Consider the following 18281-nt stretch of genomic DNA (forward strand, 5'->3'; position numbering starts at 1 on the left):
GGCATCAGCCACTGTGCCTAGTCTTTTATTTTTTGTTTTTTCTGCTGCCCACTCCAGGAGGAATTTTTTTTTTGAGACATGATCTCACTGTGTCACCTAGGATGGAGTCCAATGGTGCGATCTCAGCTCACTGCAACCTCCACCTCCCATGCTCAAGGGATCCTCCAACCTTGGAAGGGACCCTTCCAAGTAGCTGAGACTACAGTCAGGAGCCACGACGCCCAGCTAATTTTTTTTTGTTTTGTTTTTTGTTTTTGTTTTTTTTGAGACGGAGTCTTGCTCTGTCGCCCAGGCTGGAGTGCAGTGGCGCGATCTCAGCTCACTGCAAGCTTTGCCTCCTGGGTTCACGCCATTCTCCTGCCTCAGCCTCCCGAGTAGCTGGGACTACAGGCACCCGCCACCATGCCCAGCTACTTTTTTTTGTATTTTTAGTAGAGACGGGGTTTCACTGTGTTAGCCAGGATGGTCTCGATCTCCTGACTTCATGATCTGCCCACCTCGGCCTCCCAAAGTGCTGGGATTACAGGCATGAGCCACCGCGCCTGGCCAATTTTTGTATTTTTTGTAGAGATGAAGTTTCACCATGTTGCCCAGTCTGGTGTTGGTCTCTTGAGCTCAGGCAGTCCTTACACCTTGTCCTCCCAAAGTGCTGGGATTACAGGCATGATCCACCACGTGCCCAGCCGAATCACTTCTATGCCTAGTTTGCTAAGAGGTTTTTGTCAGTAATGGATATTGAACTTTGTCAAATGCTTTGTCTGTATCTATTGAGATGATCAGATAGACTTGGTTTTGTTCTTTTTTTTTAGTAATAATTTTCTTTTTAGTCTGTAAATATAGTGATTGATTTTCAAATGTTAACCAACCTTGCATTCCTGGAATAAACATCAGCAGGACATCACCTGTTATCTTTTTTATATATCATTGAATTCAATTTGTTAAAATATTACTAAGGATTGTTACATTTACACTCATGGAAGTTATTGATCTATACCCTTCTTTTAACCTTTGTCTGGTTTTGGTATTAGAGTAATGCTGGCTTCATAGAATGAGTTGAGAAGTGTCGCCTTCTCTTCAGTTTTCTGGAGGAGTCTATATAGAATTGGTTTTATTTCCTCTCTAAATGTTTGGTGGATTTCCCAGTGAAAGCCATCTGCTCTAATAATTTTCCTTGTGGGAATATTTTTAACTACAGATTAAATTGCTTTAGTAGAGCATTATTTAGCTTATCAATTTTTCTTGAACAAGCATTGATAGTATGTGTCTTTTCTTTTTCTGTTAATCAAAGTTGTCAAAGTATAGGTATAAAGTTGTTAGTAATATTTCCATATTAACCATTTAATATCTGTAGATTATGTAGCGATACTACTTCTCTCATTCCTGATATTGGCAATTCACGTCTTCACTCTTTTTTCCTAACAGTTTGGCTAGAGGTTTACTGATTTTATTGATCTTTTATTGTTCTTAGTTTTATTGTTTTAATCTCTAATTTTTTTGTTTTCTTTTTCTTTTTCACCCTGATGATTATTACTGTGTTTCCTTTCTTTTGCTTACTTTTTTTCTTTTTTTTTAAAGAAATGGTGTTTTGCTGTGTTGCCTTGGCTGGACTTGAACTTTTAGGCTCAAATGATCATCCCACATCAGCCTCCCAACTAGTGAGGACTACAGACATAGGCCACCACGTCTCCCTAATTTTTTTTTATTTTTTGGGAGACGAGGTCTTGCTATGTTACCCAGGCTGGTCTTGAACTCCTGGCCTCAAGTGATCTTGCCACCTCAGCCTCCAAAAATGCTGGGATTACAGGCGCAAGCTACTGTACTGGCCTCTTTCTGTTATTAATTTTAATTAATTAATTTTTTATTTTTTTACAAAAATGTCCTGCAGGTATTAATTTTGTTTGTTTTTTGTTTTGAGTCTCACTCGTCACCCAGGGTGGACTGCAGTGGTGTGATCACGGTGTACTGCAGCCTTAACTTCCCTGGGCTCAGGTGATTCTCCCACCTCAGCCTCCTGTGTAGCTGGGAGTACAGGCAAATGCCACCAACCTGGCTAATTATTTTTTTCTAATTTTTGTAGAGATGGGGTTTTGCCATCTTGCCCAGGCTGAAATTTTAATTTAATGCCATTGTAGTCAGAAGATATACTTTGTATGTATTGAATCTTTTAAAATTTACAGCCGGGCGCAGTGGCTCATGCCTGTAATCCCAGCACTTTGGGAGGCCGAGGAGGGCGGATCACGAGGTCAGGAGATTGAGACCATCCTGGCTAACACGGTGAAACCCCGTCTATACCAAAAATACAAAAAATTAGCCGGGCGTGGTGGCGGGCGCCTGTAGTCCCAGCTACGCGGGAGGCTGAGGCAGGAGAATGGCGTGAACCCGGGAGGCGGAGCTTGCAGTGAGCCGAGATCGCGCCACTGCACTCCAGCCTGGGCGACAGAGCAAGCCTTCCTCTTAAAAAAAAAAAAAAAAAAAAAATTCACTGACACTTGTTTTATGGTTCAGAATATGCTCTACCTTGGTAAGTGTGCACCTGAAAAGATGCGCAAGCCGGGGCGGTGGCTCACTCCTGTGACACCTCACTTTGGGAGGCCGACGCGAGCGGATCACCTGAGAAAGGAGTTCAAGACCAGCCTGGCCAATGTGGTGAAACCCTGTTTCTACTAAAAATGCAAAAAATTAGCTGGGCATGGTGGCGCACGCCTATAGTTCCAGCTACTCGGGAGGCTGAGGCAGAATTACTTGAGCCCAGGAGGCAGAGGTTGTAGTGAGCCAAGATTGTGCCACTGCACTCCAGCCTGGGCAACAGAGCGAGACTCCATCTCAAAAAAAAAAAAAAGAAAAGAAAAAAGATGTGCATTTGACTACTGTGACTATTGTTAGGTGGAATGTTCCATAAATGTGATGTGGTCAAGCTGCTTGACAATGCTGTTCAAGTCTTCTATATCCTACTTATTTATTTGTTCTTGTTCTATCAGTTATTGAAGGAGAAGGAGTGTCATACACTTTGAATATAATTGTGTATTTGTTTATTTCTCCTTGCAGTTCAATCAGATTTTGCCCCATGTATTTTCAAGTTCTGTTATTAGGTGCATACGTTTAGGATTGTTATGTCCTTTTGATGAATCAAGCCTTATAACATTATGAAATGGCTCGCTTTGTTTCTAGCAATATTCTTTTCTCTGAAATGTACTTTGTCTAATATTATTACCTCTGGCTCTCTTTTGATTAGTGTTGGAATGGGATTTTTTTTCCCCATCCATTTACTTTTAATCTATTTGTGTCTTCATATTCAGGACTAGGGCTGGGCATGGTGGCTCACACCTGTAATCCCAGCACCTCGGGAGGCCAATGTGGGCAGATCATTTGAGCCCAGGAGTTTAAGACCAGTCTGGGTAACATGGCAAGACCCCTTCTTTAAATAAAAAATTACATTAAAAAAAATCCAGGACTGGTTTCATTTATGATGCATATAGTAGGGTCTTACTTTTCTTTAGCCAAATCTGAAACTTCTGCTTTTTAATTATGATATTTAGATCATTTTAGTTTACAGAAAGTATTGACATGATCAGATTTAAATCTACTATACTGTTCTTTGTTTTCCATTTGTCCCTTCTGTTTTTTATTCTTTCTTCTCTTTTTTCTGCCTCCTTTGGGAATAACTGAGCTTTTAAAAAAATGATTCCACTTTATTTTCTTTTGTGGATTATTAGCTATAATGCTTTGTTTTGTTTTAGTAGTCGATTTAAGGTTCATAGTATTACATGTTTACCATAACACAGTCTACCTTTAGGTGATGTTACATTACTTCATATCTAATACTAGGACCTTACACTGGCATATTTCCGTTTCATTTCTTTCAGGCTTTGTGGTATTGCTGACATGCACTGTACTTCTATGTAAGCTATAAACCCCACAAGACATTATTATTATTATTGCTTTAAACAGTGAATTGTCTTTTAAAGAGATTTAAACAATAAGAAAAAAAGGCTATACTTACTCAAATAGTTTCCATTCCCACTATTTTGTATTCCTTTGTGTAAATCCAGATTTTCATTTTGTATTATTTTTCCTTCTGTCTGAAGAACTCGTGTGTGTGTGTGTGTGTGTGTGTGAGAGAGACAGAGTTTGCTCTGTCACTCACACTGGAGTGCAGTGGTGAAATCTCTGCTCACTTCAACCTCCGCCTCCCAGGTTCAAGCAATACTTCTGCCTCAGCCTCCCAAGTAGCTGGAATTACAAACTTGCACAATCAAACCCAGCTAATTTTTGTATTTTTAGTAGAGATGGGGTTCCACCATGCTGGCCAGGCTGGTCTTGAACTCCTGACCTCAAGGGATCTGCCCACCTTGGCCTCCCAAAGTGCTAGGATTGCAGGCATGAACCACCATGCCCACCTGTCTGAAGAACTTTTCTTTAACAGTTCCTATTGTGCCAGTCTGGTAGTGATTGTTTCTTTCAGTTTTTGTACATCTGAAAAACTATTTGTTTCTCTTCATTTTTGAAAGTGTTTTATTTTTGGATATAGAACTACACATTTATATTATTAGTTTTGCTCTGTTGTCCAGGATGAAGTACAGTGGCATGATCATAGCTCACTGCAGCCTTGAACTCCTGGGCTCTAGCAATCCTCCTACCTCAGCCTCTGAAGTAGCTTTGACTACAAGGACACACCATCATGCCTGGCCAGTTCTTTTATTTTTCGTAGAGACAGGGGATTGCTATGTTGCCCAGGCTGGTCTTGAACTCCTTGCTTCAAGCAATCCTCCTGCCTCAGCCTCCCAAAGCGTCCTTCAGTTCTTTAAAGATGTTGCAATGTTTCTTCACTGTCTTTTGACTTACATAGTTCATGACAAGAAGTCTGCCAAATGAATGTATCTTTTTTTCTCTGGATGCTTTTAAGATTTTCTCTTAGTCTCTGGCTTTAACCAATTTGATGAAAATTAGCCTTTTGTAGTTGTCATGGGTCATGTGTTTGAGTTTCACTGGGCTTCTTGAACCCATAGGTTTATCATTTTTATCCGATTTTGACAATTTTCCTCCATTATTTTTGAAATAGCTTTACTGTCATCCTCCTTTCCCCCATTCTCTCCTTTAGGGACTCTAATTACATGTATATCTGGCGACCTGAAGTTCTGTACCTCCCTAATTCTCTGTTTACGTTATTTGGTCTTTTTTGCTCTGTTCATTTTGGATAGTTTCTGTTGCTATGCCGCCAAGTCCACTAATCTTTTCTCCTACAATGTTTAATCTGGTACTAATCCTCTCCAGTGTAATTGAGTTTTCATCCTTAGAAGTTCAATTTGAGTAATTTGTTATATTTACTATGTCTCTTCTTAACATGTACAATCTTTCCTCATTCAGAAAGATTTGGAATATTGTTATAATAACCGTTTTAATTTTCTTGCCCACTAATTCCACATTTGATGTCATTTCTGGGTCCCTTTTGGGTGACTGATTTTTCTCCTTAAGTTAAATATTTCTTGTTCCTTGTTTGTCTAGTAAATTTATAACTGGGTGTCAGACATTGTGAATTTTACCTGGTGCTGGATGTTTTTGTCTTCTGTTAAATATTCTTGAACTTTTTTCTGGGATGCAATTAAATTTATGGTGAGCACTTTGTTCTTTCATGTCTTGCATTTAAGCTGGGTTAGGTGGGATCAAAGCAGTGTTCAGTTTAGAGTTAATTTTTTTTCACTAGTGGACTTCACCAAAATGAAAAATTTTTGCTCCTCAGAAAACATTCTTTTTTTTTTTTTTTTTTTTTTTTTTTTAAGACGGAGTCTCACTCTGTTGCCCAGGCTGGAGTGCAGTGGCACAATCTCAGCTCACTGCAACCTCCACCTCCCAGGTTCAGGTGATTCTCACACCTCAGCCTCCCAAGTAGCTGGAATTACAGGTGCGCACCACCATGCCTGGCTAATTTTTGTATTTTTACTAGAGACAGGGTTTTGCCATGTTGGCCAGGCTGGTCTTGAACAGCTGACCTCAGGTGATCCACCTGCCTGGGCCTCCCAAAGTGCTGGGATTACAGGTGTGAGCCATCCAAAACCTTTTTTTTTTTTTTTTTTTTTTTGAGACAGAGTCTCACACTGTCACCTGGGCTGGAGTGCAATGGTGCGATCTCGGCTCACTGCAACCTCCACCCCCTGGGTTCAAGCGATTCTCCTGCCTCAGCCTCCCGAGTAGCTGGGATTACAGGCGCCCACCACCACGCCCAGCTAATTTTTTTGTTTTTTCGTAGAGACAGGGTTTCACTATGTTCGCCAGGTTGGTCTCGAACTCCTGACCTGGTGATCCGCCTGCCTCGGCCTCCCAAAGTGCTGGGATTACAAGCGTGAGCTGGCGCACCCAGCCCAGAAAACATTCTTAAAAAATGAAGACAAGCCACAGACTGGAGAAAATAGTTTGATGATATACATGTGAAAAAGGACTGGTATCCATAATACGCAAAGAACCCTTAAAACCCAATAATAATAAAACAAACACTCCAGTTTTAAAAATGGGCAAAAGATTTTGGGAGACACTTCACCAAACAAAATATAGGATGACAATTAAACACATGAAAAGATGCTTAACATCATTAGTCATTAGGGAAATGCAAATTTAAGCCACAGTACACATTGCTACACCGCTATTAGAATGGTTAAAAACCCAAACCAAAAAACTGACAATACCACATGCTGACGATGACCTTGAGCAAATGCAATTCTCACACATTGTTGGGGAAAATGACAAATGGTACAATCACTTTGAAAAACAGTTTGGCAGTTTCTCATGAGGTTAAACATTCACTTAGCATCCACTGCAGCAATACAATACCACTCTGAGGTATTTACCCAAAAGAAATGAAAACCTATGCTTACACAAAAACCTGTATTCAAATATTTATAGCTGTTTTATTCATCATTGCCAAAAACTGGAAGCAAACAAATGACCAGTCGCTGGATAATGGATAAACAAACTGAGGCCTATCCATACAATAGGATACTACTCAGCACCAGAAAGAAAAAATTACTGATATACGTAACAATCATCTGATCAGATAAATCTGATAATTCTGCTATGTGAAATAAACACACTCAAAGGCTACATATCATAAGATTCCACTTACATGACATTCTATAAAGGGAATGAAAACAGGAAAGAGAGTACTGGTTGTGAGGGGCTTGGGGTAGGGATCAGGGTTGACTACAAAAGGGCATGAGGGAACTTTTTTTTTTTTTTTTGAGACGGAGTCTTGCTGTGTTGCCCAGGCTGGAGTGCAGTGGCGTGATCTTGGCTCACTGCAACTTTCACCTCCTGGGTTCAAGCAATTCTCCTGCCTCAGCCTCCCGAGTAACTGGGATTAAAGGCGCCTGCCACCATGCCCGGCTAAGTTTTATATATATTTTTTTTAGTAGAGATAAGGTTTCACCATGTTGGCCAGGCTGGTCTCAAACTCCTGACTTCAAATGATCTGCCCGCCTCGGCCTCCCCAAATGCTGAGATTACAGACGTGAGCTACTGCGCCCCACCATGAGGGAACTTTTTTTTTTTTAGATGGAGTCTGTCTCTGTCACCCAGGGTGAAGTGTGGTGGCACAATCTCAGCTCACTGCAACCTCCGCCTCCCAGGTTCAAATGATTATCCTGCCTCAGCCTCCTGAGTAGCTGGGATTACAGGCGTGCATCACCATGCCCAATTTTTTGTATTTTTAGTAGAGACAGGGTTTCACCATGATGGGCAAGCTGGTCTTGAACTCCTGACCTCTTGATCCGCCTGCCTCAGCCTCCCAAAGTGCTGGGATTACAGGTTCGAGCCACTGTGCACCACCATGAGGGAACTTTTAAGGGGAATGGAAATGTCTATATCTTGGTAGTGGTGGCAGTTCCATGACTGTATTTGTTTCTTAAACTCATAGAACTGCATACTAAAGAGGATGAAATTTACTGTATGAAAATTGTACCTCAATAAACCTGACTTTTTAAAAAGCTGGCCAGACGCGGTGGCTCACACATAATCCCAGCACTTTGGGAGGCCGAGGCAGGAGGATCACTTGAGCTCAGGAGTAAGAGACCAGCCTGGCCAACATGGCAAAGCCCCATCTCTACCAAAAATACAAACATTAGCCTAGTGTGGTGGTGCACACCTGTGGTCTCAACTACTCAGGAGGCTGAGGTGGGAGGATCACTGAAGTCCGCAAAGTGAAGCCTGCAGTGAGCCAAGATCATGCCACTGCACTCCAGCCTGGGTGACAGAGTGGGACCTGTCCGCCCCTGCCCCCTCAACAAAAGAACAAAGCCAAAGGAAATTTGCCACCATCAATATTAAGGTTCTTTCCAAAAATTCATTCTAAAACCTTAATGGAAATTCCCAGAATCCAGTTCCAAACACATTCTGAGCAGTGAGGACAACTTTGGAATTGAAAAAGAGCTCTCAAAGTGGTACACTTTGAAGGGACAGTACTGGGATGGGGGTGGGGGTAAGTACAACAAAAGTTGACATTAATCTAAAACTTTAAAGAGTTGTGGCTTTATTTTACACATTATGAAACAAACCAGAGGATGTCAAGACACTTCATTTTCAAGCTGTCTTCTGTGAGGCAAAGAGTTGGAGACCAGAGTTCCAAGTCCCTCTTCTGAAAGTTATCAGCTTTGAAAACTGAATTTGAGCAACTCATTTATCCTCTTTGGGCCCCATTTTCTTCCTGTGGTAAATGAGGGCAGTAGACTGGGTAACTCTAAGGTTTCATTCTCTGAACTCATTCATTCAATGTTCTTTCTCTATAAATTCTCATAATTTTAACTACTGTCTATCTGCTGGTGAGGCTGGGTGCAATGGCTCACGCATGTAATCTCAGCACTTTGGGAAGCCAAGGTGGGAGGGTCGCTTGAACTCAGGCATTCAAGACCAGCCTGGGTAACACAGCAAGACCTCATCTCTATAAAAATAAAAAATAGGCCAGGCGTGGTGGCTCACGCCTGTAATCCCAGCACCGTGGGTGGCCAAGGCAGGTGAATCGCTTGATGTCAGGAGTTCGAAACCAGCCTGGCCAACATGGTGAAACCCCGTCTTTACTAAAAATACAAAAATTAGCCAGGTGTGGTGGACAGCGCCTGTAGTCCCAGCTACTCGGGAGGCTGAGGCAGGAGAATCACTTGAACCCAGGAGGCAGAGGTTGCAGTGAGCCAAGATCACGCCATTGCACTCCAGCCTGGGTGATGGAGCGAGACTCTGTCTCAAAAAATAAAAATAAAATAAAAAAGAATATATCTGCTCACAAGTTCCTAATTCATACCTTCTGTGTCTTTAACTATATATCTGGGTAACCCCCGCCAGGAACCTTAAACTCAAATGGAAATTTAACTCACCTTTCTCCTCCCTAAGCCCCACCTCTTCCTATCTCCCTCTCTCCTCCCTCTCCCCAAATCCTCCTCAGTGGCAAACCTCCAGCGTCACAGGATCCAGAAACCCAGAAGCCATTTTTGACTCCTCCCTCTGCCTCATTTCCCATTACCCAGGCAATTGCCAACCCTTACATTTTGACTTTTTTTTTAGATAGGGTCTCGCTCTACCACCCAGGCTGGAGTGCAGTGGCAGGATCATAGCTCACTGCAGCCTCAATCTCCTGGGCTCAAGTGATCCTCCTGCCTCAGCCTCCAGAGTGGCTGGGCTTACAGGTGCACACCACCATGCTCAGCTAACATTCTGACTACTTGATAATTCTCAAAGCAATTCTCAGCTCCACATCTCTATCACCATTACCCTAATTCAAGCCCTCGTTATCATCTCTGGCCTGGACTACTGCCAACAACTTCCCTGCCATAGTTCTGTTGGCCCCATATTCATCCTACACACAGACACCAGAATTGTCTTTCTAAAATACAAATCAGAGCATGTCACACCTCTGCTTAAAGCCCTCCAGAACCAACAGCAATGATTACCCTTTCTTGAGTCACAAACCCCTTTGAAAATCTGAAGGTAGCAATTAACTCACTTTCCAAAAAAAAAAAAATGCATGCTCACACACACATACACACACAGAGGGAAGATATAACAAACCCCCTGAAATCCATCCAGAGACTACCTTTTTTTTTTTTTTTTGAGACAGGGTCTCGCTCTGTCACCCAGGCTGGAGTGCAGTGGTGTGATCTGGACTCGCTGCAACCTCCACATCCCAGACTCAAGCAATTCTCTTGCCTCAGCCTCCCTAGTAGCTGGGACTACAGACACGTGCCAGCACATCTGGCTAACTTTTTTTGTATTTTTTGTAGAAATGGGGTTTTGCCATGTTGCCCAGGCTGGCCTCAAACTCCTGGGCTCAAGTGATCCACTCACCTTGGCCTCCCAAACTGCTGGGATTACAGGTGTGAGCCACCACACCTGGCCTCTTTTTTTTTTTTAATTAGAGATGGGATCTTGCTATGTTGGCCAGGCTGGACTTGAACTCTTGGGCTCAAGCGAGCCTCCCATGTAGCTGGGACTATAGGCATGGATCCCCACGTCAGACCAACCATCCAGAGACTCTTGGTCTACATGATAAAGTCCAACCACTTAACATAACACATCACCAAAGTATCCCTTACACATTACACGTTATGCTCAGGCAACCCTGAATTTTCTTTTGTTAAAACCTATTCATTAGAAATCTTCAAATAATTTGCTGAATTACAACTTTATAAATGATAGTTACTCTAATCCTGGCGACCTTATACATTGTGTCACAACAACTCAGAATGAAATCATAGTTTTCCATCTGTGGAAAACTCCATTTGCTGTCCTATTTACCTGGAACATCCTCACCCTCTTCTTTCTCTGACAAGTCTTACTTCTCTCCCAGTATGACTCTGGCATCACCTTCTCTTGGAAGCTTTGCTTTACCTTCTCAGTCTGGGTTAGAGGTTCAGCCACTGTGCATATTTCTAAAACTCCACTGCAATTTTCTTTCTATATGTCTGACCTTCTCCCACCAACACCCCTAACATTATACTTTGAGGGCAGGAAACAGTACTGTGTAGCATTTAACACAGGTCCTAGACATAGACGGCGCTCAAAAACATCTGTGGAAGGAGGAAGGGTGGGAAGGAGGGAGGGAATTAAAAAAGAAGGGAGGGAAGGAGAGAAGCAGGCAAATCTTGTGACTCCAAATCCTAATGTCTTCAGACTTCATATATTTTTCTTTCTGCAAAACACGTGCCTAACAAGGAGTGCAGCTGTGCTTTACAAGTATTATCTGATGAAGGAGTAAGATACTGCTTATCTCCTTTTTACAAATGAGGAACTTAAGTGCAGAGACATTCTCTGCCACAGAAAACAGCACGTTTCCTAAATGTGTTTTTAGTCCTAATATATCTATGGGCATTACCTCCAAGAACATAATATCAAACATTAGGAAAAGCATAACTCAAATAACAAAATATTCGAAGACCGAATTCAGTGACTATCTTATACACTGTCTTATACACTAAAGCCTGCTTTAGCATAGACTGTAAATAATTCTATGGAAGATTCTTGGCTACCAATTGACCTTATAATGACAGCAGTAAAAAAATATATATATTTTTACTGTTTAACCTAAAAAAAAAAATGGTTCCTCTTTTAGGATCTTATGCAATTTCTGTGGCCACAAAAGAACACTGTGTGCACTTTATATATTTTTTTCCTTTCTTTTTTCTTTTTTAAGAGATAGCATCTTGCTCTGTCACCCACGTTAGAGTACAGTGGCATGGTCGTAGCTCACTGCAGCCTCAAATTCCTGGGCTCAAGCTATCCTCTTATCTCAGCCTCCTGAGTAGCTGAGGCTACAGGCATGTGCCTCTACGCTCAGTTAATTTTTAAATTTTTTTGTAGAGACTGGGTCTCGCTGTATTGCCCAGGCTGGTCTTGAACTCCTGGGCTCCAGTGATCCTCCCACCTAGGCCTCCCAAAGTGCTGGGGATACAGGTGTGTACCACTGCACTCTGCCTACTTTTATATTATTTTAAAATTTCCTTCACATGTGTTGGTACCCATAGAACAGAATTGCGTGAGTCAAATTAGTGACCAGTAGTGACTTCTACAAAAGCTTTCATTACTTCAAAACCACTGATAATGCAGCCATAGAAAGTATCAACCAAGAATAACTAAATCACTTAGGTATAAAACTCAGAGATTCCCCAAAGACAGAAAAATCTTCGACCCTATAACTATGACTACCTGAGAAGTGGATACAGCTTTTCTGGAAGTCATAGAAAAACATCTTAAGATCACAAAGTCTCCTGATAAAAACCAAAAAGCTTGCAGGTGAGCAGTCTGGGTATATAAGAAAAAACAAAAAACCAAAAAGCTCTACGCAGACAAACCACCTACTGTGAAGTTCATAAGAATTTGCTATTTCAGAGGGAATAAAGGATACAGCACAGTGTCAAGACCAAGCTAAGCCAATTTCCAGCCCTTCGGTTTCCCCTCTCTTTTTTTTTGAGAAGGAGTCTCGCTCTGTCTCCAGGCTGGAATGCAGTGGCATGATCTTGGCTCACTGCAACCTCCACCTCCCAGGTTCAAGTGATTCTCCTGCCTCAGCCTCCTGAGTAGCTGGGACTACAGGCGTGCGCCACCACAGCCAGCTAATTTTTGTATTTTTAGTAGAGACAGGGTTTTATCACGTTGGCCAGGATGGTCTTGATCTCTTGACCTCGTGATCTGCCCACCTTGGCCTCCCAAAGTGCTGGGATTACAGGCATGAGCCACCTTGCCCGGCCCCCTCTCCAAATTCTTATTCCTGTTATCTACAAGATCCCTTTCAAAGTCAAGAAAAATGATAAAATACAATACTCTTGAGATTATTTGCTTTTTGTCAAATCAAAATATTTGCCCAAAGATTAAGGCAATGTCTGGTAGGTATGTGGGGAGGCAGCAAGATTGTAATCTTGAACTTGAATGATAGGGGTTAGTTACTGTCACCCTGCTTGCCGAGTGTCATGCAAGGATGAGATGAGAGGAACACAAAGAACCGTGGATATGTTGCTGAAGCCAAGGCATTTTGTGGGCTTCTCAAATGAGCAGGAATACCCTCCCAGAGTAAAATGTAGTCAATACCTTTGCTTAAAGAATGATTTGGAAAAGTGCTTCTTCCCAAGACCTAAAAGATGACCATATTTAGCTTTGGAACAGTTTGCTCCTTTTACTTTAAATGGAAGAGCATTTTCTTTCCCATAAGCATTAAATACAATACTATATCTCCATTTTTAAGTAGTTTTAGGCTGGGCACACTGGCTCACATGTGTAATCCCAGCACTTTCGGAGGCTGAGGCAGGAGGATTGCTTGAGCTCAGGAGTTCAAGACCAGCCTAGGCAACACAGTGAAACCCCATCTCTACAAAAAATACAAAAATTAGTCGGGTGTCATGGTGCATGCCTGTAGTCCCACAACTCAGGAGGTTGAGGTGGGAGGCTTGCTTGAGTCCGTAAGGCAGAGGCTGCAGTGAGCCGAGACTGTACCACTGCACTCCAGCCTGGGTGATAGGGCCAGGTCTTGTCTCAAAAAAAATTTAAAAAGTAGTTTTATGTGGCAAAAAACTGGGATCCCTTTTCTGACCAGGCTAAAGCTTCCTTCATTGACGCATGCAATTTTTTTTTTTTTTTTTTTTGAGATGGAGTCGCACTCTGTCACCAAGGGTATAGTGCAATGGCGCAATCTTGGCTCACTGCAACCTCTGCCTCCCAGGCTCAAGTGATTCTCCTGCTTCAGCCTCCCAAGTAGCTGGGATTACAGGCGTCCGCCACCACGCCTGGCTAACTTTTGTATTTTTAGTAGAAACAGGGTTTCATCATGTTGGCCAGGCTGGTCTCAAACTCCTCAAGTGATCTGCCTGCCTCAGCCTCCCAAAGTGCTGGGATTACAAGCGTGAGCCATCGCGCCCAGCCAGACTCATGCAATTTTTAATGTATATTTAGTAATCATAATAACTGTGTTGGAAGGTTTAATAAAAGAAAGCATACTGAAATACTTTTCCTGGGGAAAGGCAATGACCACACATTTCTTAAAAAAATAAAATTGGTTATTTATACACAAGTTCCCCTACCTCCATCTCTTTAATCTTTGTACCGCTTGTGCCTAGCAAGAAATAGTAGAAATAGGTATTCTGTCAGGCACGGTAGCTTACACCTGTAATCCTAGCACTTTGGGAGGATCACTTGAGCCCAGGAGTTCAAGATTAGCCTGAGCAATACAGTGAGATCTCATCTCTACCAAAAAATTTTTCAAAAAATTAACCAGGTGTGGTGGCACGTGCCTGTGGTCCCAGGTACTCAGGAGGCTGAGGTAGGAGGCTTGCTTGAGCCCAGGAGGTTGAAGCTGCAGTGAGCTGTGATCACACCACTGCACTCCAGCCTCAATGACAAAGGGAGACTGTTGAAAGAAAGAAAGAAAAAGAAAGAAAGAAAGAAAGGAAGGAAGGAAGGAAGGAAGGAAGGAAGGAAGGAAAAAAATGGGTATTCAATTAAAGTTTGTTAAATAAAAACAGATTTTTTTCTTCCTAATGCATGTTTTCTCTTCATTTTTCTTATCTGAAGTCTTCCCTTGGAATATAAGTAAGTCTTCCTCCTTCCCATTTAATATCTCATTGCCTGATTGTTTTTCAGTTTAAACAACAGGAGAATCCAATAACAAATATTTACCAATAGCTAAGAGTTACTGAAAGTGCCTTCTTAGTTATAAAAAGTTAATCCATTTTTAATGTAAGGCAAGAAGTTCACAATTAAACCTAAGAGGATAATTTACTATAGACAGACGTGAAGTACCTAAAAAGAAATGAATATCCAATCTACACCTATATAATGGCAAAAATTAGAACTAGAGTTTCAGAGTCAGAGGGGACATTAATGTCAGGTCGGCAGGTCTGGGCTCACATCCGATCCAAACCAAGCTTTGCTGAGTGTCCCTTCCCTCCACTTTCTCCTGAATCATTCCCCCTTGGGCTAGGAGTTTCCAAGAAGGCAAATAAACTAAGATAAGCAACAAGAGCAAAGAATGGCAACTCAAATGTGCAGTTCAAGGCTTTGAATATGAATTTTTTTTAACACTAATGAAAAAGGTAGTATCATAGCTCTTAAAATATTGAAATACTTCTCTCTGTCCAGTATCAGCAGATAATGCAGAAAAGCCCATTGGGAACATGTTCCTCTCCTTCAAATCCCACTTAGAAAGCTTCATCATTATTAATAAATGATGAATAGAAGTCCGGGCATGGCCGGGTGTGGTGGCTCATACCTGTAATCCCAGCACTTTGGGAGGCTGAGGTGGGTGGATCGCCTGAGGTCAGGAGTTCGAGACCAGCCTGGCCAACATGGTGAAACCTCGTCTCTACTAAAAATACAAAAATTAGCTGGGTGTGGTGGCACGCACCTGTAATCCCAGCTACTCAGGAGGCTGAGGCAGGAGAATCGCTTGAACCTGGGAGGCGGAGGTTGCAGTGAGCTGAGATCACGCCACTACACTCCAGCCTGGGTGACAGAGCGAGACTCCATCTCAAAAAAAAAAAAAAAAGTAGTGATTACAATATAAGGGAAATTGGGATCCCATGTTCTAATTCAAAGAATTTAAGGCTATTAACCATTTTAAAGTTCTCATGTTTAAGCTTCTCACTTTATCCTTCTTTATTCAAGAAAATCCATAATACAAAGTATTGGCAAAGATGTGAGGAACTGGAACTGCCATACACTGCTAGTGGGAGTGGAAATTGGTATAACCACTGTGGAAAACCGTTTGACAGTATCTACCAAACCTGAACATATCCCTTCCCTATGATCCAGGAATTCTACTTGTGGGCATAATCCTTTATATTGGTGTTTATGTCCACCATATATAAAACAATGTTCACAGCAGTGCTATGCATAATTACACAAAATTGGAACAACTTCCATGTGCTTCATGAACATAATGGATAAAATAAATTATAACATCTATTCATACCACGGAATGGTACCAGCAATTAAAAAAAAAACACTGCTACAGAGAACAAGGTTGAATCTTATCATTATAATGTTGAGTAAAAGAAGGTGGACGTAAAAGAGCACACGATGATGGTTTGGTTTACATGAAGTTCAAACATAGGCAAAAGCAATCCATGGCATCAGAAGTCAGAATAGTGGCTACCTGGGGAGGGGGTACTGACAGAGAGGGTGGAGCTAGAATTGCTCTATATCTCAGTCTGATCGTGGTTATTTGGGCACGTACATATGTGAAAACTAATGAAATTGTACTCTTAAGATGTGTGCATATTTACTGTGTGCCAATTGTACTTCATTTAGAAATATCTGGAGAGAGAGATATAGAAATTTCTGAATTCTTTCCTAAATATAAAAGAATTCAAAGCAGCTTAAATATCGTTGCAAGTATTGATGCTTATACATTTAGAAAGCCTATTATGCTTCTGAAAAATGCACTTACTACTTAATATCATACATAATAGAAAGCTAACATTTTGTATTAATGGAATCTGGAAAACATATTGTACTACACATTTGAAATTACAGATTTACTAACTAGTAAAGATAACTATTTAAGAACTAAAATGTCTTTGTTTTTCAACTCTTTTCCCCCGATTTCCATTTTTTACTTTTTATATTTCAGAATTATTTGTAACAAAAGCTATTGGATATAATTCCTGCACTTCTATATTGCAAGCATTTTCTCTATTTACCACAGAGACTTCAAGTCCTAGCATTTCAGAGCTGAAGGGGACTCGGACGGACTCCCTCACTGCACAGATGAGGACGCGGAGGCCGGGGGAGGTGAGTGTCAGTCCCAAGGTTGCAGACCTAGGACAGGGACCGGAGCTGCCGGGCTCCCAGAACTCTGTCGCCTTCAACCCAAATTCGATTCAGTCCTCTCATCTTTCCAAATAGAAAGCTGACGCGAACCGATGGGAAGATTTTTTTTTTTCAATAACAACTATGCTACCCAGCAGATTCTTTGGGGACAGTCCTCGGAGTCCTTGAAAACCCCTTTGGGGTTTAATGCCAGGATAAGAAGAGACTAGAAGAAAGGGACAGCTAGTATTTTAATATGTAAATCTGTTTGCATAATATTTCCTAGGTAAACTATTCGTTGATCCAACCAAAATTCGGCGGGGCTGGGGGGTATCTTTATTGAGGATGACTCGCTCTAGGGGAGAACGCGGACGCATTTTCCCATCAGAGTTCCCTCCATAAATCAAAACCTCAAAAGAAGAGTTAAAGACGACACCCAGGTATCTACAGTATCCAAGGGCCGGGCCAGGAGAGGTCCTTGGCCACCTGGCGCTGAGTTCGCGGCCGCAGACTCCCACTGACGGCCCAGCACCCGAGCGCGCGGGCCGAGCTGCCCCAGACCCGGCGCAGCGCCTCGGCGAGGCCGTCTGCGAAGTCCGGGCCGCCACTCGGGACCGCGGCCCGAGCCAGAGGAGAGACTTCGGAGAAGAGGGAAGAGGACGCGGGGTGGGAAAAGCCGGGGCCGCAGGCAAGTAGTGGGCGAGTCCGGAGGGCGCGAAAGAGGGGAGGGGCGCGGGAGGCAATGGAAGGAGCGAGCGCGGGGAGGAGCGAGGCGGCTGGGCCGGAGGAGGCGCGCGCCCGGGTCCACACTGCGGGGTGGGGGCTGAGGGACCGCGAGGGGCTGCGAGCGAGCGAGCGGGGCCTTACCGAGCAGCGGCAGCCGGCCGCCGCCGCGCGCCAACGCCGGCATGGCCTCCGGAGCCCGGGGTCCCCAGGCCGCGCCGGCCCAGCCCTGCGATGCCGCCTGGAGCGGCGCGCCCCGCGCTGCAGGTGGCTCTCTTAAGGATGCGCGTCACCGACCGCAAATTCCCTCGGACTGGTGCAAAGTGGAAGGGGGGAGGAACCCTCTCCCCAGAGGCAGGGACCGAGGCGGGAGCGGAGAGGTTGGGCAGAGCCGAGCAGCCGGTGCCTGGCGCAGCGCTGCAGCCGAGCCCACGTGCCCGCCGCGGTCCGCAGCCTGTGCTCGGCGGCCCCCGGGGCTCCCCGACTGCGGCGGGGAAGATTGGGCGCGGTCCCGCCGGAGAAGTTGCACTGGCTCCGCGGCTCTGCCGCCTTGCTGCCCCTGTGAGTCTCCGAACTCTGTCGTTTGGATCCGGGGCGTGGGGACTGCAGGGAGCCACAAACCACCCTCCTAGTGCGCTGGGATCTTTGAGGCCCTGAGAAAGGCGCTGAATCCGCTCGGCACGCTGGCAACTCCCGCCAGCGCACAGGCGAGCATTCCATTAAGAATCATTCCATTCTTAATTGTGGACTGATTTCCTTTGTCTCTGCCTCCATCTCCTAGGATGCTC

The 18281-nt window shown here is 43.4% G+C and overlaps 1 protein-coding gene across 1 annotated transcript in view; it reads right to left on the minus strand.

Annotated features, from left to right (window-relative positions):
• FLT3 (fms related receptor tyrosine kinase 3) overlaps positions 1–18205 on the minus strand; it is a 97763-nt gene extending 79558 nt beyond the window's left edge. Inside the window, exon 1 of the mRNA XM_019039485.4 lies at positions 17638–18205. Within this exon, the coding sequence (XP_018895030.4) occupies positions 17638–17680 (43 nt within the window). The 5' untranslated portion in view covers positions 17681–18205. The remainder of the gene's footprint in view (positions 1–17637) is intronic.
• Between the last annotated feature and the right edge of the window lie 76 nt (positions 18206–18281).

This window comes from Gorilla gorilla, chromosome 14 (genome assembly GCF_029281585.2).
Source record: "Gorilla gorilla gorilla isolate KB3781 chromosome 14, NHGRI_mGorGor1-v2.1_pri, whole genome shotgun sequence".
In the NCBI taxonomy this organism is placed as follows: domain Eukaryota; kingdom Metazoa; phylum Chordata; class Mammalia; order Primates; family Hominidae; genus Gorilla; species Gorilla gorilla.